Source organism: Acomys minous, assembly GCF_964271855.1.
Source record: "Acomys minous genome assembly, chromosome: 13".
Classification (NCBI taxonomy): Eukaryota; Metazoa; Chordata; class Mammalia; order Rodentia; family Muridae; genus Acomys; species Acomys minous.
Window position 1 is genome coordinate 80,310,318 of NC_140495.1, and position 21,923 is coordinate 80,332,240.

Sequence of the window (21,923 nt, forward strand, 5' to 3'; positions counted from 1 at the left end):
TTTAACCTGTCCTATGTTTGACCATGAATTAAATATAAACTTTGGATACAACAGTGGATGTATTTTTTTGTTTATTTAACTACACTTTTTTCTTAATTTGGGAAATAACATAACTCAGTCCCTTGAACCTACAATTTTGCACGTACTTATATGACGTTTTAGGACTTCCAAATGGCTGTTTTAAATGAGTAAGTCAGTTTTAACAGCTAAATGTGTAGCTTACAAAAAGTTCTGCTTGTAGTTTCACGACAAGATTGACCAGACCCTTGAGAGCCTGGAGCGCATCGCGGAGCGTCTGAGGCAGCCGCCGTCCATCTCGGCCGAGGTCGAGAAGATCAAGGAGCAGGTCGGTGAGAATAAGAGCGTGTCTGTGGACATGGAGAAGCTGCAGCCCCTGTACGAGACCCTGAGGCAGAGAGGAGAGGAGATGATCGCCAGGTCTGAGGGCACCGAGAAAGATGTGTCTGCCAAAGGTAGCCATCTTGGAGCGAGGAAGCAGACTCTGCTTTCCTTTTTGTTTTTACTTGTTTGGTTAGCTGGGTTATTGTTTGTTTTGTTTGTTTGTTTGTTTGTTTGTTTGTTTTGGTTCAGGGTCTCTCTCTTTATAGCCCTGGCTGGCCTCAGACTCCTAGAGACCCATCTGCACTCCTAATCCAAAAAGGGGATACAATTTTAGTATCTTACCTAGCACACCCACTCTAACCGCCAGAGTGGTAATGGTGACCACAGCTGTAGCCATGCGTGTTAGAGTTGGGATCTGTGAGTCAAATGGAAGAGTACTGTGTACATGCACCTCCTGTGGGATTAGGAGTGGGGACAGTGGGGACACAAGCATTCCAGAAGCAAACCCTTCTTCTTCTATTCCTGAGACTGAACGAGCAATTTCATTCTCGGAAAGATAAGACAGTACGTCTAAGGTCAGTTACTTACTGTCTTTGGGCTTAGGGCCAGCCTTAGTGAACTTCAAACTTGGTCAGCTTGGGTCTGCTTTGAGCTCATGAAACTTAAGCATCTACTTTTGTAAAAAAAAAAAAAAGTCTTAGGAAAGCCTGAGTGGACCCATAGATTCTGCATTGTGTGGGAGTTGGGCCTAGTGATAACACCCAGACTGCAGTTAGTGGAAATCTGGTCCAGTCTCTGTGCTTAGCAAGTTGAGTAACTGTTTGCTGTGTGGGGCTAAAGTTTTGCTTTTGCTTCCATGGGGAAAACCGGCATCTTCACTGACGCTGTTTTGCTGTGTAGTTGTGCAGGACAAGTTGGACCGAATGGTTTTCATTTGGGGAAACATACACACACTGGTAGAAGAAAGGGAAGCCAAGCTGCTGGATGTTATGGAACTTGCAGAAAAATTCTGGTGTGATCACATGTCACTGGTCGTTACCACTAAAGACACACAGGATTTCATCCGGGACCTGGAAGATCCTGGAATTGATCCCTCAGTGGTAAAACAGCAGCAGGAAGCAGCAGAGGTAAGTAAGGGAGATCATTACTACTACAAAACAAGCAAACAAACAAAACAAAACCTAAGTTCAGCATGATACCACCCCATTCTGTGTATGACTGAAAATTTACACTGTACAACTTTGCATTTGGTTCTGAACATGGAACGTGTAGTGAGTGCCAGGCTATAATGGATTTACAGATTTCACTAGGAGATTATCCTTAATATCATTTCTCGGTGTCTATACTGCCTATGCTTGTCTCAGGGCCTCCCAAGTAACCCAAGAGCAGGATGTCCGCCCTTGCCAGCCTCTGACCTTGTTGCTGTCTCTGTCCCACTGCTTAAAGTCCCTCACATGTACCCACCGTCTACTGGGTAGAGCCAGTTTGTAGCTCTGCAACACTAGCTGGTGCCCATGTTGCCGCAGGCAGCTGTTCCTTTACAAACACTCTGCTCCTGTCAGTCTCCATCGCGCCTCACAGTCTTTTCCTTGCCCCAGCGTGTCATTTGTGCCACCGCTGTGATAAACCTCAAAGATTCAGTTGGATTATTACCCACTCTGGGCACTTCCTTTCTTGTGCACTCAGCTGAATTGCCTGCTGGGCTGTGGAGTCTTGAAGGAGATGAGGCGAATATTTCCTTTTCAAGTGTTTGACTTAGGCCTTTGTCATGCTTATTAAATATCCGCTGAGTGGGCGTGTTTAATGGTGACAATGTGAAAAGCAAGGTGGGGTACTCTGTGTCTTCTGTGGCATATCAGCAGCTGACAGGTCCCACCTAAGCTGATGACGTAATGTGGAGCGCCACACCTAGGTTATCATGAGCTTCCCAGAGATACATTACTTTGGGCTTGTATTTTACCAGTGTCTATTTTTTTTTAAATATCTATTTATTTATTTTATGTCTATGGGTGCTCTGTTTGCATATATGCCTGCATGCTAGAAGAGAGCTCCCGTTCATATTGCAGATGGTTGTGAACCACCTTGTGGTTGCTGGGAATTGAACTCGGGGCCACTGGAAAAGAAGCCAGTGCTTCTAATCATTGAGTCATCTCTCCAGCTCCAGTTGAACACACACAGGCAAACTAACTGAGAAAACAAAAAGTCTTTCAGTGTTTAATAGTACTTGCTCTGGTATTTACATTTAAATTGCTCTGGTGCTTTGTCGCCATGTTATTTCTGTCTGTGTGGTAAAGATTTGGCATTAGAGGGTACTATTCTCCCTAAAATACTTATTTTGTTCTCTTGTTCAAAAAAAAATGGCTGCATGAACTTGGGAAACGGAAGAAGACAAAGTGGTGCTAATCTCACGTAGGAATCCCCTGGGCAGCTCTGCGTGGCATCTTGTCTTGGTTTCAGTGTGGCTCTGTTTCAAATTCTAGGCAGTAAGGGAGGAAATCGACGGCCTACAGGAGGAGCTCGACATGGTCATCTCGCTGGGCTCTGAGCTCATCGCCGCCTGTGGAGAGCCGGACAAGCCCATTGTCAGGAAAAGTATAGATGAGGTACCAGTGACTTGTTTTCCACACTTGTAAGAATGCCTTCCCCAAGACCCGTCAAGCTAACACCTGTCTGCATAAACAGTTAAAAGCATGAATTTGACACTCAAAGGATTGTCACCTTTGTGTTGTAGTTAAATTCAGCATGGGATTCTCTCAATAAAGCTTGGAAAGACCGGGTTGACAAACTGGAGGAGGCCATGCAAGCTGCCGTCCAGTACCAGGATGGATTGCAGGTGAGGTGGCTGCCTTGTCTGCTGGTCTCCACCTGGAGGTGGGGATCTTGTTGGGTTGATGTCCGCACATTTACAGTTTGGTCCCAGCCCAACTCTGTGGCTGTGCGTGCAATCGCAGACAAATCTCTTCCTGTGATTGCCGCAGCTGCTTTGACTCAGCTTTTTTAGAAGATGTTTCTCACCTTTCAGACATATGGGTTCATACGTACTTCCAAATGTGGGTTTGTACACATGTCGCTGAAACTTACTTCGAAGAGAAGTGTTATAATGGGCTCTTTTTTTTTTTTTTAAGCAAAAGTAAATATTCCCACACAGTATTTTCCATAAATTGTGAAGCACCAGGCAGTGAAGTGACAGGGGACAGAGTCTGAGTTCTGTTCTAAAGCTGAGTGAAATGAGATGAAAGGGATAAACAAGGGCTAAAAATACCACCAAGTTTAACTGAGTCAGAATTAAAGAGAACTGACGCGAAGCCAGCGCTCTCTCTGTGCACTAAAATAGATTTCTACTTTATTGGCTCATAACTGGGTGCGCCGAGGTGCTCTCGTCTCCATCTGTGTAACTGTTAAAGTGGTTGTTTCTTGTGTCTCTTCGAGGTTCTCATTCAGTTTATTAGCCAGTTGGAAATTTGGGATTTTTAGTGCTAAAGTTCTCTTGAGGCCAGCTCAGGGATGTTTCCTCTCCACTCTCCGCCACTTTGCTATTTCTTAACAGGTTAGCAGGAGTTAAGTCTTCCTACTTCTTCCCTCATGGAAAAACCCTCTCTAAGTATTTCCATAACACTAACGTGAATATTATTTTTAAAGCTCATATGAGAACATTTCTTTTCCCTTTTCATTGTATCACTTCATCCTATGTTTGTAAAAATAAATGTCACTAGGCAGGCTTTATGTCAGCTGAAAGGGCTTTGAACTTTGAAAATACATTAAATTCTTTGACAAATAATGCCTTATTATAACCCCTGCATGCTCTCGTGCACACGCGCACGCGCATATGCACACACGCATACACACACACACACACACACACACACACACACACACATACACACACACACACACACACACCAGCCTAAACAAAGTAATGATTTCTTGCTTAAATAGCCAGCGACCAGTGATAGCCACTTTGGGCTCCGATTCTCTCTGTGTGAGGCCACATCATGACGGCAGGACTTTTGGGTGAGATTGCCTTCAGTGGCTAGAAGTGACCCTGCTGCTGCGAGGGGTCACTTGGGAGCCATGGGCACTGTGATTTGCCACAGACTCCTCACCAGCAGCCATAAATGTAAGACCCATCAGAGGTCCTGTTGGACATGAACAGCAACCTGGGTTACTAAGTTGCGTCATTGTGGCTACAGTGTGGTTCTAGATGTTCCATGGGGCTCAAGGCTTGGGTACAGAGTGAGTTGCATTTCCTCCCCAGGGTGCTGATTATGTAACTAGAGTTGGTTAATGGTCATTTAAACATATTGGATAACTTAGAGTGTTTATCATCTTCTGTCAATTTCATTAAAATATAAGATAATTGTTATACATTCATTACCTTCTTTACAACCTGATCCCAGACCCTTCCCTCCTGTCCTCCAGTCTCCACCTCAAACACACACACACACACACACACACACACACACACACACACACACACACACACACACCCGCCTCCTTCTCAGAGAACGGGAGGCCCCCAAGTGGTATCAACCCACTCTGGCACCTCAAGTCACAGCAGGACTAAGCACATCCTCTCCCACTGAGGCCTGACAAGGCAGCGCAGCTAGGGGAAAGGGATCCAGAGGCAGACAACAGAGGCAGAGACAGCCGCTACGTGCTAACCATGCCGTTCATCTGCTACATATATGTACTGGTTCGTGCATGCTCTTTGGTTGGTGGTTCAGTCTCTGTGAGCCCCCATGGGCCCAGCTTAGGTCAGGTTAGACTCCGTAGGTGTGTGTGATTCTTGTGGTGTCCCTGACCACTCCAGATCCCTCAGTCCTTCCTCCCACTCTTCCACAAAACTCCCCGAGCTTGGCCTGTTGTTTGGCTGTGCGTCTTTATATCTGTTTCCATCAGCTGCTGGGTGAAGCCTCTCAGAATACAGAATACAGTTACAATAGGCTCCCGCTGCAAGCATAGCACAGTATCATTAATAGTGTCGGGGTCAGCTCTCTCCCATGGGTGGGTCTCAAGTTGGGCCAGGCATTGGTTTGCCCTTCCCTCGATCTCTGATCCATCTTTACCCCTACACTTCTTATACACAAGACAGATTCGGGGTTGCAGGTTTCATGGGTGGGTTGGTGTCCCCATCCCTCCCCTGGACGTCTAGGAGGTGGCAACTTCAGGTTCCATATTCCCGGCTGCTAGGAGTCTCGGGTAGAGTCATCCCCATAGACTCCCCAGGAACCTCTCCAGTCCCAGAGATGCCCTCCCCAGCGATTTCCTTTCTTTCTCCCAGTCCTACCCCGCCCGCATCCACACACCTGATCCTCACTCCCATTATGCTCCCTCCCCCCTCTCCCACCAAGTTTCCCCCCTCCATCTACTGCAGAGGGCTATCTTATTTTCTGCTCTGAGTGAGATTCAAGAATCCTCCTTTGGGCCCTCCTTGGCTTCTTTGGGTCTGTGGATTGTATTGTGATTATCCTGTACTTTATGGCAGTTACCCACTTACAGGTGAGTACATGCCGTGCATGTCTTTCTGAGTCTGGTTGACCTCACTTAGGATGATCTTTTCTAGTTCCATCTGTTTGCCTGAAATTTTCATGATGCCCTTGTTTTTAATAGCTCAGTAGTATTCCATTACATTAAAAATGTGCCACATTTTCTTTATCCATTCTTCAGCTGAGGGACATCTAGGTTATTTCCTTGATCTCTTTTAGTTGTCTTATTGCTCTTGGATAGACATGGAGAGAGAGGGCAGCCTTGACTTGTCCCTGATTTTAGTGGAACTGGCTTAAGTTTCTCTCCATTTAATCTGATGTTGGCTACAGGCTTGCTGTATATTGCCTTCATTGTGTTTAGGTATGTGCCTTGTTTCCAGGATTTCTTTTGTCAGCATCTTTTCAGCATCTGATGAGATGATCATGTGGCTTTTTTCTCTTTTTTATATGATGGATCACATTGGTTGATTTTCTTATATTGAACCATCCGTTGCATTAATGGTCATGAGGGAAATTGGTCTGAAAGTCTCTTTCTTTGTTCAGCCTTACTGTGGTTACGGATCAAGGTGATTGTGGCCTCATGGAATGAGTTTGGCAATGTTCCTTCTGTTTCTATTTTATGGAATAGTTCAAGGAGCATTGATATTAGCTCTTCTTTGGATGTCTGGTAGAATTCTATGCTAAAACCATGTAGCCCTCACTTTGGGGGGGGGATACTTTTAATGGCTATTTCTATTTCCTTAGGGGTTATAGGACTATTAAAATAGTCTGCCTGATCTTGGTTAATTTTGGTAAGAAGTATCTATCTAGAAACTCATCCATTTCATTTAGATTTTCAATTTTTGTGGAGTACAGGTTCTTGAAATAAGACCTAATGATTTTGATTTCCTCATTGTCTATTGTTATGTCCTCCTTTTCATTTCTGATTTTGTTAATTTGGATACTTTTAGTAAGTTTGGCTAAGTATTTGTCTAACTCATTGATTTTCTTCAAGAACTGACTCTTGGTTTTGTTGATTCTTTGTATTTTTCTCTCTGTTTCTATTTTATTGGTTTCAGCCCTGAGTTTCATTATTTCCTGTCATCTACTCCTCTTGGGTGTGTTTGCTTCTGTTTGTCCTAGGGCTTTCAGATGTGGTGTTAAGTCACTAGTGTGAGGTCTCTTCAATTTTTTTATCAAGGTACTTAGTGCTGGGAACTCTCCTCTTAGCACTGTTTTCATTGTTTCCCATATGTTTGGGTATGATGTACCCTCATTTTCATTGAATTCTAGTAAGTCTTTAATTTCATTTATTTGTTCCCTGGTCCAGTGGTCATTGGGTAGAGTGTCGTTCAGTTTCCGTGAGTTTGTAGGATTTCTCTTGTTTCTATTGTTGTTGAAGTCCCGCTCTAATCCATGGTGGTTATTTCAGTTTTCTTCTATCTGTTGAGGTTTGCTTTGTGACTGACTATATGGTCAGTTGTGGGGGCAGGATCCCTGAGGTGGTGAAAAGTTATCTTCTTTTGTGTTATGGTGAAATGTTCTGTAGAGACTGTTAGCTCCATTTGATTCATAACATCAGTTATTTTCATTATCTCTCTGTTTAGTTTCTGTATCAATGGTGAGAGTCGGGTGTCGAAGTCTCCCACTATTAATATATGATGTTCGATGTGGGATTTAAGCTTTAAAATTATTTCTTTTATGAATGTGGGTGCCCTTGTGTTTGGGCCATCAGTGTTCAGAATGGCTACTCTAGCTTGCTTCTTGGGTCCATTTGCCTGGTAAACTTTTTCCAGCCCTTTACTTTGAGGTAATGTCTATTTTTGTTGCTGAGGTGTGTTTCTTGTATGCAGCAGAAGGATGGATTCTGTTTTCTCATTCATTCTGTTAGCCTGTGTCTTTTTATTGGGGAATTGAATCCATTGATCTCAAGAGGTTTGGTAGTCTTAATCATATGCATGTACAGGGTTTTAATGTTAATCTGGGTAGTTAAGGAAGGTTAGGTAAACAGCTGAACAGTGAGCCTCCTGGTTATTTGAATAAACAGATACATTTTGAGCTCTTTCTTTCAGTGTACTTTTATATAAGCAAATAGGAATTTTCATTTTTGTGACTGAATATATAAACTTTTTTAAATGAACTTTTTTTTAAAGTGCTTGATTACTTAAGGATAGGATAACATTTACTTGGTACTTGAGGAGCTGTTTAATATTACTGCTTTTATTCAGGTGGGCTGTCTTAGTTTTACAAAGAAGGCTCCTTACAAAGTTTCTTCTAGTTGTTGCTTTTGCCTGTAACAACAGAGCCATGGCCATTTCAGAACTGCTGTTCTAACACGTGGGAAATGATGTCTTCCAGGCAGTATTTGACTGGGTCGATATCGCCGGCAACAAGTTAGCCTCGATGTCTCCGATCGGAACGGACCTTGAGACCGTGAAGCAGCAGACTGAAGAGCTGAAGGTGTGTGTGGCTCCTGCCTGTGTTCTCACGGTGCTGACTCGATAGACTTCCCGCTCAACTTCGTTTACTTTACATAATTGAAACATTATATATTGACTTCAGAACTGTACTCCTCATTTCTGTTGCAAATATTCCTTTATATGTGTGTTTGCATTTGCACGTGACTGTGCTATGCATGTAGGAAGGTCAGACAACAGCCTGTGGCAGGCAGCTCCCTCCTTCTACCCTGTGGATCCTGACAGTTGAACTCAGGTCATCAGGCTCGGTAGCAAATACCTTCCTCCACTGATGCATTTCATGGGCCCTATAATTGTTTTAGCATAATATCCACATGCTGTAAGTATAAATAAGTGCTTATTTTAAAAAAATGAACGGTTGTGTTTTATTTTAGTTATATCTTATTCTTTACAGAATTACAAATAAGCAGGGGTGGGGGGCACAGGATTAGTAACTCACTCCAGAAGCTATATTGAAAAGCAGCTCTGCCTAGAATTTGATGTACAGCCCTTCAGATATCCTCATGTCTGAATGGAGGGAATGTGTGCGTAGAGGGGACGGCCAAATTTGGATTATGGTATTGAAACCTTTATATTACTGCTTTTATTCTGCTGAACTGTCTTAGTTTTATAAAGTAGGCACCTTTTTGAGGCTTTTATAAGTTGCCTTATTTGTAGTAGTCAGTTATAATTAGTGTAATTTATATATTATTGTAATATTAGCCACTAATTAATATCAGAGATTCAAATAAATGTTTTCTGGTGTTAGTAGAATGTTGGTTGGCAAAACAAATATCATCATCTGCCTGTCAGTCATTAAGGAAAGAACAGGAAAAAGGATGTTATTCTAAAGCTGTGATGGCTCAGGTCCATAGGACCTGGCCTTGTGAGGCTGAGGCAGGAGGATTACCATGGGTCTGAAGGAAGCCAAAGCAAAATAGTGGTAAAGAGCCACCCAGAGCTACATAGCAAGACCTTTCTTATGAGTGGTAATTATAATAAGTATAACTTATTTTATATCAACAGTGAGACAAAGAATAATTATTAACAAATATAACACAGCTGTAAAAACATGAAAATTATGAGGGAATGCATAATGTGTGCTTGTTTGAGATCAGGAATTACTAAATTACTTAAGGGCATTATTTCATGGGGTTTTATATACATTAATATAAAATCAGATATTACAAGAACTTTCTCCATGGGATTTATTAAATTTTACTATACAGAATAAAAATGAAATACCAAAATTGCAGCTATTCATAAATCATTGACTAAAGGAGGGAAATTCCTACCTCTTTTGCTTTCCATAGGAAACATGAATTTTAGAATATTTTTTGTTTAAAGTTGCTGATTTTTTTAATGTTCCTTTTATCTTTTTTTTTTAATAGCAATTTAAGTCAGAGGCTTATCAACAACAGATAGAAATGGAAAGACTGAACCATCAAGCCGAACTTTTGCTGAAGAAAGTAAGAGAAGAGAGTGACAAACACACCGTTCAAGACCCACTGATGGAGCTGAAATTGATATGGGACAGCCTGGACGAGAGGATCGTCAGCAGGCAGGTAAGCGCCAAGACTGACAGTCACACAGTAGACACGGACACTCTCAAACAGTGACATAAAACAACTATAAAAATCAAGATAGCAGTTAATATCAGCACACCGTAGAAGCACCTAAATGTTCTTATTAAAATTATCCAATGTTCGCCATATTTAAACACACACACACACACACACACACACACACACACACACACACACATACAGGTATCAAACTAGAGTTGCTGACCAGTATGAGTAGATTGCTGAGCTGTGAGGATGGAGTTGGGCAGCATCGAACAGTTGGGTTTTGCCCTGGTTTTGTAAGGGCCCCTCATTCATGATGTCACAGTCTTACGTGGGTTTTCTTCTTCTCTGCTCCTTGACAGCACAAGCTTGAGGGTGCTCTCTTGGCACTGGGCCAGTTCCAGCATGCCCTGGATGAGCTCCTGGCTTGGCTGACGCACACAAAGGGCTTGCTGAGCGAACAGAGACCTGTTGGAGGCGACCCGAAGGCCATTGAGATTGAACTTGCTAAGCATCATGTACGTACTGTTGCTGCCTGTTATTGTTAACACCTGAGGTTTTCAAGTTTACGATTTTTACAGAGATTATTTGGCACTAAATTACTTGAAATGTGCTGCCTAAGACAGTACAATAAAAGCATTTTCTCTTATTGTATGTGTGGCTTCACAGTTATCAAACGTAGCAAGGCTGTTCTTCAGTAGGGCTGCATGGCAAACACAGAAGATTTAATTCCTGAGTTAATGCCACGTAAGGTTGTAGGGAATAGCCTTCAAACAGCCTTAAAACCTCTAGGCTGAAGACATCTCTGGGCCCCTGAGCAGCAGGAACTTGCCAGAATGACTCTTATAAAAACAAAGTAAGCTTGTCCTCATGCCGTGAGTTTATAGAAGCAATTACGTCATAGGAAAGCTGGCAGTTGTCTTCAAAGTAAACCACACCAGTGATCAGAACTGTATGTAATAGAGATGGAAAATGAGGCACCCAACGCAATTATTTAGGCAGGAGATCGGTGGGAACCTTGTAACTCTGTTCATCTGACTGCTTAGAAACAGCCCTTTTGCCTTTTTGCCCTTTGTTTTTGAAAGCCGAAACCAGTGCTGAAGGAAAGTTTCTTACCTCTGCTCACAGACTCCCCCTGCCTCTGAGCGCTAGGAGAAGAAATGTTACAGAGTTGTCCTGGAACTGTAGGCACGGGCAGTATTTAGCTCGCAGGCTTGAGGAAGCGTTTCCTGCTGTAGCATGTCAGAGTATTGCTTTTCAGAACTCAGTCCTCACTAAGTTGGGTTTGTGCCTCGTCGGACCCCTCGGAAACTGATGGAGAAGTCAGAGAAGCAATCCTCTGGGGGCTGCCTCACTCATCTGGAAAGCCTCCACGGTCTGGGTTCCCCTCCAGATGCGTGACGTCCTGCACGGGATGAGAGATGGCATTTTCTTCTCTGTTATTGCCAAGCATGCGTCAGTGAGCAGTAGGGTAGGGGATAGAGTGAACTCTCAACTACCGTGAGGGGAAGGAGCCCTTTCAAATCTCTAGTTCTAGCACTCCTTCGACGAGAGTAAAGGAATACGTTTCTTCTTTCAAAGCAGTAATTATAAGGTATATGTCTTAGATATGTGATAATCTTATATTGGGGAAATGAGTTTATAGGAGTAAAAATATCCCTTAAGACATCAAGGTTAATTTTAGTTAAAATGGACTTGAATCAATGAAAATGTTAGAATCATCTAATTATAATCTCTATGAAAGTGCGTAGTGTGTCAATGACAAGGTCATTCTAGTAAGAATAAGTGTCAGTGTTTGTGCAGCCCCTTTGAGACTTCTGGTCAACCAAAGGAGTATCCATCTAGGAAACCACGAAAGTTGAAGGGAAGGGAGTGTGTTGCTTTAAAACTTGCTATTAAAACTTTCTGTTATGAGGTTTTTGTTTCAGAATGTTTCACAACTAGAAAATAGAGCATGTACAGTTGCTAGGCTCCTTACCTATCCCTCATGAAGACCTACGTTTGAACCGTCAGCAATACCTAAAACTGGATGTGGTATCCCACGCCTATATTCCCGGCACTTGGGAGGTGGAAAAGGGATTAGAAGTTCAAAGTCAGCTGGACATTGGTGGTGCACACCTTTAATCCCAGCCCTCTACTTGGGAGGCAGAAGCAGGTGGATCTCTGTGAGTTCGAGGCCAGCCTGGTCTACAGATAAAATTCCAGTACAGGACAGGCGACACCCAGAAACCCTGTCTCAAAAAAAAAGAAGAAGAAGAGGAAGAGGAAGGAGGAGGAGGAAGAGGAGGAGCTCAAAGTCATCCTTAGCTGTGTGTTGAGTTCAAGGCTTGCTTGGGATAAATAAGATCCTCTCCCTGCCAGGGGGAACAAAAAAAGGCATTGTAAGTACTGTTACTGTGTTTCCAGTGAATGATCATATTAACATTTTCAGGTGCTCCAAAATGACGTCTTAGCCCACCAGTCCACCGTGGAAGCAGTCAACAAAGCAGGAAACGATCTAATTGCATCAAGTGCAGGAGAAGAAGCAAGCAACCTCCAATACAAGCTCAAAATCCTGAACCAACGCTGGCAGGATATTTTGGAGAAAACAGACCAGAGGAAGCAGCAGCTGGATAGTGCCTTGCGCCAGGTCAGTAAAGAGAGTAGTAAGCCCTAGACTTGCGTTGGTGTTCAGGTCCAGGGTGATGTGGGTTTGCCTCGTCAACTCACAGGTGGATAAAAATGTCGGCACTTTAAAGAAAGGAGTACGAATAAGTGGGATGCAGAGCAGATGAGGTACCAGTGCTCCAGTTCTTAGCCTAGTATGTCCTATGCTGCCTTGGAGTGCTCAGATGGTGAGCCAGTGCTGCTGACACCTAGCTTTCCCATGAGATGCAGAGAGGGGCTTAGCCGGCCGGGGCCGTGTTGCCCTTGCTTGAAAGTGATAGCATATGTGTCACAAACTTAAAAACTACCTATCGCTGCAGGCCAAAGGGTTCCACGGTGAAATTGAAGACTTGCAACAGTGGCTGACGGACACAGAGCGTCATCTCCTGGCGTCCAAGCCTCTGGGAGGTCTCCCAGAGACAGCCAAGGAGCAGCTTAACTCACATATGGTATGTATGGAATTTTCTACGCTCTTGCCCTGGTTGTGCATAAATAATAACCGAAGAACATGCAGCTAAAAGAATAAGTTTTGTGTCAGAAATTACTGTGTGTAAACAGTAGAAACAGCACCACTTAGCAATTAAATTTTCGCCAGGGCGTAGTGGCGCACGCCTTTAATCCCAGCACTTGGGAGACAGGGGCAGGTGGATCTCTGTGAGTTCGAGGCCAGCCTGGTCTACAGAGTGAGTCTAGGACAGGCAAGGTTACACAGAGAAACCTTATCTCAAAAGCAAAAATCAAAAAACAAGCAATTAAATTTTCAAGTCAAAAATTTAACCTTGAACCAGGCATGGTGGCGCATACCTTTAATCCCAGCACTTGGGACGCAGAGCCAGGTGGATCGCTGTGAGTTTGAGGCCAGCGTGGTCTATAAAGCAAGTCCAGGACAGCCAGGCTACACAGAGAAACTGTCACAAAAAAACAAAATCCAAAAAAAACCCCAAAAAACAAAACAAAAAAAACTAACCTTGTTTCAGAGGTTAGTATGTCAGCACAGCAGTTTTGAGAATCTCAGCCCCTCCCCCCCCCCACACACGTTTTAAGGATTATAGCAATACAATATTGTATCATTATATAAGTTATAAGCTGTTATCTCCTGAAGTATGAAGCATCTCTTAAAAATTATCTGATAATTTAATTTAATTATAATTCATGCAATAATCATGTGCCTATAATCCTATGGTTGGTCCCACTGTTTGCAGCTGAGGAAGACCCCTTGGCACAGATGACACAGTGGCCTTGCCTACCGATTCATAACCTAGGAGTGCTCATCATTTTGAAAACCCTGAATGACTTTTCAAACCGTCTGTCCCTTCCCTGGAAATTCTTACATGGTTTCCACATAGTTCATTACTTATTACCTAAATAATAATTAATTCTGCCTTCAGGATGTTATACTTTAAAAGAGTCTAAACAAAAAGGCTGAAGAGGGCCTGGAGGGAGCCCAGCAGTAGAGAGCGTTTGTTGTTCTTGCAGAAGGCCAGGGTTCATGTCTCATGACCTACATACATGACTGCTCACAACCACGTGGACGCCGAGTCCAGGCCATCAGACCCTCCTTCTGGCCTCCTCGGGCTGCTGTTCAAGTGTGGTGCACGAACCCACATGTGCACACGTAAATGTAAAAATTAAATAAGTGTTTTCTAACAGACTTCAAAGCATTGTTACGCCATGGCAGCAGTTTCCTCCTGGTCTGCTTGGCTAGAAACAAAGACGAGAACAGACAGGCAATCTGCACCTGAGACTGCTCTAGGATTTAGCGCTTTTTAAAACGATGCTGTATATGTGCTTCGTATTATGGGCTTCATTTTCTTTTAAGGATGAAGAAAGTAAGTTTTGAGCTGATGAAAACGTAGTTACTGGCAATGGTTAAACAGTCACTAAATAGTGTGCTTCAAATGGTTAACATCATAAAATTCATCAAGTTAGAAAATATCAATAACGTGGTATATATATAACTTTCTATTAGATCTGTTGTTTAACCCATATTATAATCCAATCAATGTGATAAAAAATTGTCCTAATTTTTAATGAATTGTAGCCATTGTTTCATTGGTGTTGTACTTTGAATTTTAGCAATATTTTCCTATTTTTACTATAGAGGACATACACAGCATTCTAGTTGGCATCATTTAAATTTTTATAAATGAAAATGCTCTCTCAATTGTGGCTCCAGTAATTTGGTAGTCTGTTTTTGGAGACAGGGTTTCTCTGTGTAGCGTTGGCTGTCCTGGACTCATTTTGTACATGAGGCTGGCCTTGAACTCACAAAGATCTGCCTGCCTCTGCCGTCCCAAGTGCTGGGATTACTGGCATGCACCACTACACCCAGCTTAATCTGGTAGTCTTTATATCAACTTGAACATCTTTCTGTACTGATTCTTTGTTTTATGTCCATCAAATGTTTTCTGAGTACAGGATTAAATTGTACCCATATTTTGTTGTTATTGTTGTTGTTGTTGTTGTTGTTAGTTACTATATCATGATTTTTAGGGCATAGAAGTTTCTTTCAGCTTACAAAGGAGGAAATACTCAGAAGTTAAATTACTGACACAACGTCCTAGATCTGACCTGTTACTTTGCAGTGAGAGCCTTCTTGACAACATGCTAGTTACTGCTTTAGACCTCAGCATACAAAATGCAGTGGCAGACCTCTCAGCAGACAGGGCGTGGCTGTAAGCATAGGCACGATTTCAGTATTGAGTAGAATGTAGTAGCTGTTTGTCAAGGTTGCTCTGTAAGCCAGAATTATGAATGGCTTAGAGTGGACGGACCTCTAAAAACAAGTGTGATTCAGGACTGGAGAAAGGGCTCAGTGCTTAAGAGCACTCGGTGGTCTTAGAGAGGACCCAGGTTCAGTTCCAGGCACCTACATGGCAGATCATAGCTGTCTATAACTCTAGTCCCGGGAACCAAATGCCCTCACTGTCTTCTGACCTCCACTGGTACCAGGCATGCAAATGGCACATATGTATACATGCAGGCAAAACATCCACACACATTACAAGCAAATTTAAAAAAAAAAATTTTTTTTTTAGTAACTATTAGGTTTTGTCCTTTGGCAAGCCATGTAACATGAGTGCATCTTATTTTAGGAAGTCTGCACTGCCTTTGACATCAAAGAAGAAACATACAAGAGTCTGATGCAGAGAGGACAGCAGATGCTTGCAAGATGCCCCAAATCTGCAGAGACCAATATTGACCAAGACCTAAACAACTTGAAAGAGAAATGGGAATCTGTGAAAAGCAAACTCAACGAGAAGAAGGTGTGTGCTTTGCTCAGTGGAGCAGAGCAGCGTCTGCGTGCTGTTAGTTCTTGGGTCCTGCTCTATTTCTAGCTATCAGGAGGGTAATTTTCGGGATTCATGTCCATGATTTTTCATATATTCGGTGTTCCATGAAGTCAAAAATTGCTATTTCTAACCCAAGAGAACAGAGAGGTACAGTACAGTAAAGACAGATCACAGGCCGGGTATTGCCCAGTTTTTACCCCTGGTAAATTAAAAAATATGAGCCACTCAAGTTCTAGGTTATGAATAAATGTGTTCTAATCACACATTAAAAGAGAATGGCGTGATTGACTTATGTCTTATCTCTCACATACAACCAATGAGAAGCCAGTCGTAATTTATGTTATACTATGCATCTTAACCACCTTTTCGAACAGTAGAAAAATAACCTAGGAAATCTCAGCAATTTTGCTTAGAGCAACAAAAACCAATCAGCTAGAAATCGATAAAACAGGTCACCTGCGGTGGAAGGCGCCCCGTGTTCTCACAGGGCAGTGACCCCAGCAGGAGCACCAGTTGGTTAAACTGAGCCGCAGCAGCAAGCCAACGCTGAGTTGTTCTCCTTCGCAGGCTAAACTGGAAGAGGCCCTCCACTTGGCAATGGAGTTCCACAATTCCCTCCAGGACTTCATCAACTGGCTCACCCAGGCGGAACAAACGCTGAATGTGGCTTCCCGGCCCAGCCTTATCTTGGACACCATCTTGTTTCAAATTGATGAGCACAAGGTAGGACGGAACTCACGCGGGAAACGCCCATCTGCCCTCACGTCTTAGCATCCATTTAGTAACTTGAAAACTTTGTTTTCTTAAAACGTATTTCTTTTTTTAATTCCTTGAGAGTTTCGTAGATTTGCGCAGCGTATCTGATCACGTCCCCTCCCTGCTGCGTCCCTAATTCCTCCTGGATTCACCCCTCTCTCACCCTCCCTCACCCTCCCTCACCCTCCCTCACCCTCCCTCACCCTCCCCACCTAAGAACTTTTTCTTTGTTCTTTAGCATGAGCGTTGCAACAGTCGTACACTTTTAAAGCCAGTCCATTTCCCCTTGTTTCTAATTATGGTTTTTTTTTCTTTCCGGGGAAAGGTCTTTGCCAATGAAGTAAATTCCCACCGTGAGCAGATAATAGAACTAGACAAAACTGGAACCCACCTGAAGTATTTCAGTCAGAAACAAGATGTGGTGCTCATTAAGAACCTGCTCATCAGCGTACAGAGTCGATGGGAGAAGGTGGTCCAGCGCTTAGTTGAGAGAGGAAGATCCTTGGACGAGGCGAGGAAGAGAGCCAAGCAGGTAACAGTCTTGGCTCACGTTCCCTGTCCTTGACAGAAAGTGAGCGGGAGCTAGGACCTTCATCACCGTATAACAGAAAGGAGCCGTGGTGTTCATTTCCTGAAAGGGCTGTGGCCTGCCTTTGGACTTTCTGTCCCGGCAGCCCCGTTGGGCCACAAGGACTCGTCTCGAAAAGCTATAAGTAGCTCGTCTTTATAGATTACCGTCAAGGACCATTAAGAACTTGGAAATTTTTGTTTCATGATATGTTTCTCTTTCCCCTTTGTCCTTACATCCCGTCCTCCTCCTCAGACAGGCACACCAGACCTGCTTATATTGTAAACTCTGTAAGCTAAACATATTCTCATCGGCGTCCCTCCCTCCCGTGCTGCTGGTTAACAGCCTTCATTTCTTCCCAAAGAGTCTGCTATAGCTCCATCTCACTTGAAATGGATTGTCTGAGTCTCTGGAGGCTGCTTTTAATTTCATTAGGGACTCTCACGAACCTCACAGGGAGCTCTCCCGTCCTCTCCTCACCTGTTATTAACTAACTAGCATCCGTCCGAACTACCCACAGAGAAGGTGGAAACTGCACATCTTCCTGCTCTACAGGATCTCTCCTCCTCACTTAGCAGAGGTTGTTCTTAATTTATTTTTGTTCTTACTAGAGGCAGTGTAATGCTGAGGCTGGATTTTGTGATTTCCTCTCCTGCCTCATTCAGCCCCTTTTGTCTGGCATTGGTAAGGCTGAGGTCAATTGTTCAGAGAGCCAGCTCACCGGGTGATGCAGGAAAGTGTTCACAGGAGGAGTCTAGCATTTTGGTGTTGAAAGCTAGCAGTATGAATGTAAAGGCTCTAGAAATGCCAGGCACCCTTTCTGAGTGAGAACTGTGGCCCCTTCAGTATCACTGTCCCCGGAGTAGACTCCGTCCCCAGTGATTCTGTTAGACAGTGTTCATCCTGAACCTGGCATGTTCCGATCCACAAGGATATGAGCAGCTGATTTACAAGGGCTCACTGTGTACTAGTGTCTGCTTGCCATTTTCTCCATTTAACCAATGTTCCTGTCCCATTCAATTAACCAACTGTATTTTCCTGTTGCCAATGCGAATAGATAGCGTTTGCCCCATCTCTGTGGCTTCAGAATAGATTTGGAAGTAGGAACCTACACTCAACAGCACTCAACAGCCCAGCTGTTCCCGCACCTGTTTATGAGCCAGACTACCTCGTAGCTCACCGGACCATTCCTTTTGTTTCTTTCCTCTTCTGTCCTGAGTTCTGACTCGTGTGCTGATTAAAGCTCTCTGGCTTTGGCTATCATGAGCTGTCTTACCCTCATTTTTCCCCTTCACATTTAAATTAATCAGCACTATGAGAGGAATGTGCTGGGCAGGGAGGCCGGATCCACGGTGCTGTCTAGAGCACTCCTGCAGCTTGTGACCGCATGCCCGGATTGTGCTGCTATGGCTACGCAGCTCCTGTTACTTCATTATCAGCGTGTTTGGGTGTACAGGCATCGTGCCCTGCTGTCTTTAGCTTTTGTTATGCAGCTCTTCATTTAAGTTTATTATAGGCTATAACGTCTAACCAGTTTCATAATTGGTATCCAGAATTTGTACCCGATTGCTGTTCTGTGAGATAAGCAGGAAACCAGAACAAAACTGTGGCTGGAAACAAACGTGTTGACTCAGAGAAATTTCAAGTTCCCAGTTGAACTTGGCAACTGTTCAACTTGCCCAGTTGGCAAACAGAATTAAGCATTGTTAGAACGCTAGCATGGCAGTATTTGTGCATATCAAGCCACGGTGGGCGGGTCAGCCCTGAGTGGGCCTCTGAGAGCAGAGATAAGGATGCCAAATTACCTTTATTAAGAAGGAGAATAATTCACCAGTGTTGTACTGTTTTCTTTTATTCTCCTTTCTTTAACATAGGAGTTGAGCACGGAAGAATGTCAAGATACGTAAAGAGACAGATAAACTAAACAGACAGCTTTCTGAGAGTTTCTGTTAACTATTGAGCAAAAGGAGGCAAAGGGGGGACCAGGGGGGGATGCCCTAGGGCGCCTTAATTGTCTGGGTCTTTCCTGTACTTATAAACCTGGTGTGCTGACTGAATACAGTTGCATGACCAAACGCCATAGTCACATGTGTCCAGTGTGGCCGGTCACTTTGCAATTTGCTAACAGAACACCACTCATTTTTCTTCAAGGGAAATTTCAAGTTGATGATTTTTAGTATATCCGTTGGTGATTGTTTCTGTTTTATAATACACTAAGTGCCGAGCACTGTGTGCTCCACAACTTTCTGGATAAATGTGGGTCTCTTTAACAGTTCCATGAAGCTTGGAGTAAGCTGATGGAATGGCTGGAGGAGTCAGAAAGATCTCTGGATTCCGATCTGGAAATCGCCAATGATCCAGACAAAATCAAAACGCAGCTGTCACAGCACAAGGTGAGCTTCTCGCACTCACGGTGCATTCCAGGACCACTGCTCTTTCCTTCTTATCCGTGTGTGTATTCATCACAAGACAAAAAGGAAGGGTGAGTACTGGCTTCTAAAAGAAAGCGTGAAATGAAAACGGCGCCTCTTCTGCAGTCTAGATACACTAAGGGTTTTGATTGAGCGCCGCCGTTTCAGCTTCTGATGACAACGCTCTTAAGTCACCACATTTTAATGGAGCAGTCCCATCTTGAAGATAAATCTGGAGTATGAGATGCAGAGAGCCAGATGCAGTGGTGGGCACCTTTGATCACAGTTGCGTGGGAAACTGAGGCAGGGGAAGCCAGCCCGAGATCCATAGAAAAACCTTGTCCCCATAAGTAAGCAGATCCTTTTAAACTGAGAGGTGGGAAATGTTGACTGACACTGCCCAAGAACAGAGAGAGAGAAGGAGGTGGGGGGGAGGAGGGATTCCTTCTCTTAAAGAAACAGTTAATCAGCTTCTTTGTGAGACTAAAAGAATGTAGAGACAAGATTTCAAAGACGGTTTTCCCTTTGAGACTCCTTCCACTAGTCACTGGAAGAGCACATTCTAGGTCCTGGGCTCAGCTCCTTTGTAGCTGTGACTCTCTGCTATAAAGGGGCCACTGCTCACACAGATAACAGCGTGGTGAGCAGCTGAGCAGTGTGATTACTGTCAACCGTTCTAAGAGATCAGATCTCTACATATATGTAAATCACTGCTTAGAGCGTGGTGATGTGAAATGGCTAGCAAACAGTGGGATAACTCTTTAAGTTTCACCATCTTCAGAAAATCTAGACCTCATCCTCTCGTGTGTTCCATGGAGTCACCCAGAGGGTGGTGAGCAGAGGATGATGGGAGGAAGCATGTGTGCCCTTGGACGTGATGAGACTTAAGATTGGCCTGTTTTGCTGATGGCTCCTTCCTGTGAGCTGCCACAATGGAAAAATTAGTCCCCTGCTCATAATAAAATGCTCTACTTGAATATATACATGGATATTATATAGTCTTATGAAAGTGACATTGCAGTTTGCTGCTAGAGAACCCCAGAAGAAAGTGTGCAGCAAATAGTAGCCTCTGTTCTACCCAGTGTTGTTTGTTGTCGGTGCTACCATTTCTCCAAGATATATCTTAAGGCAGCCCATAAAACCACTTTTAAAGAAGACTTTCCTAGTCAGCATTTGGGGTCTTCTATCATTAGAAAGCTCTAGTCTGTCTGTAGTCCCATAGATTGTTTAGCTTGTAGCTACTGTGTGAAGAAAATCCATGCCAATCCCTTGGTTCTAAACACAAGCATTCTGTTCAGAATGACATGAGACCAGTCCTCACTGACAGCAAGCTGTAGAAATAGTGGGATACTGTGGATGTGTTGTTACTTAAAACTTTCCTGGGGTGGTCACCTCCTGTTACTAGACTAAATAATTTGGTTGGTCACCCTAAAACACTTGAATTGTGGCTATTAAAATGCAATAAAATTGGGTAATTGTAACCTTGAGATTACTACCTAGCACTTTGCAATCTGTCATGCTCCATCCCAATGTACTGCCAGCATTGAGAACCCTGTGCTGGTGTCACTTTGCTGTCCCGTGAGCTTAGGAAGTGTGAGCCGAGTTGACCTTTCTTTCCTTTTATTCCTGAGATTGTATCTTCAGTGGCAGTGGTCTCACTTTTCTGCTCTTTTTGCAAGTGCTTACAAATACCTGCCAACTAGGAAATGGTGCTGAGAGGCCTACAAACCCAGTTCCGGCTCTACAAGTACTACTGAGTTGTGTGGAAAGCCTATAATTCACTTCGCACATGCATACATGCATAACCATGAAAGTCATAGAGAATGGTACTGTATAGACGTTGCCTCAGCACCATAGCTATTTGGTCCTGGAAAAGTAATCTAACCTCTTTTGAGGTAGAGAGAAGGCTCTGTCCAGCTGGGGAGAACAAATGAGTAAGATTTTCCCAATGGTCTAGCCATCAGACCCCAGAACAGCAGTCCTGACTTCCTGGCTCACAGACAAATTACCTGTATCCTTATTGTGAATATCCAAATTCAGTAACAATAAGGGTGTCTGACAACAACAAAACCTGCAGTAAATTTACGTTATCTAATCACTCTGTCCGGAATGGACTAGTGTACACTTGACCACGTTTTCCTCTCCAAAGCCTTTCAATCATTGATTGGCAGTTGCACTTTATTACAGTTACTACGGAGTTTGTGGCATTGGGGCTGGGGAGGTAAAGCAGCACTATGGTCAACCACTTGTCTGCTGTGCACAAGGCCCTTGTTTTAGAAATCTTCATCCACACAAACAATAGGGAGATTTAGAGTTTGTGTCGCTTTGAAATTGTTTTCTCGATAATAACAGCTACTCCTGGGGTCACTGAGCTTCTAAGAGAAAGAACACACCCTTAGTTGTCAGGATTTAAGCTTG

General features: G+C 43.5%; 1 protein-coding gene across 24 annotated transcripts in view; it reads left to right on the forward strand.

The window, feature by feature from the left end:
- Nucleotides 1-21,923, forward strand: part of DST (dystonin) — a 405,299-nt gene that overhangs the window by 352,606 nt on the left and 30,770 nt on the right. For all 24 annotated transcript variants that reach the window (XM_084754651.1, XM_084754634.1, XM_084754655.1 and 21 more), the window contains 13 exons: nt 242-473; nt 1,243-1,469; nt 2,823-2,945; nt 3,074-3,175; nt 8,166-8,267; nt 9,655-9,828; nt 10,194-10,349; nt 12,263-12,460; nt 12,798-12,926; nt 15,573-15,743; nt 16,338-16,493; nt 16,852-17,058; nt 19,368-19,487. In XM_084754651.1, coding sequence (XP_084610777.1) covers nt 242-473; nt 1,243-1,469; nt 2,823-2,945; nt 3,074-3,175; nt 8,166-8,267; nt 9,655-9,828; nt 10,194-10,349; nt 12,263-12,460; nt 12,798-12,926; nt 15,573-15,743; nt 16,338-16,493; nt 16,852-17,058; nt 19,368-19,487 — 2,097 coding nt within the window. The remainder of the gene's footprint in view (nt 1-241; nt 474-1,242; nt 1,470-2,822; nt 2,946-3,073; nt 3,176-8,165; nt 8,268-9,654; nt 9,829-10,193; nt 10,350-12,262; nt 12,461-12,797; nt 12,927-15,572; nt 15,744-16,337; nt 16,494-16,851; nt 17,059-19,367; nt 19,488-21,923) is intronic.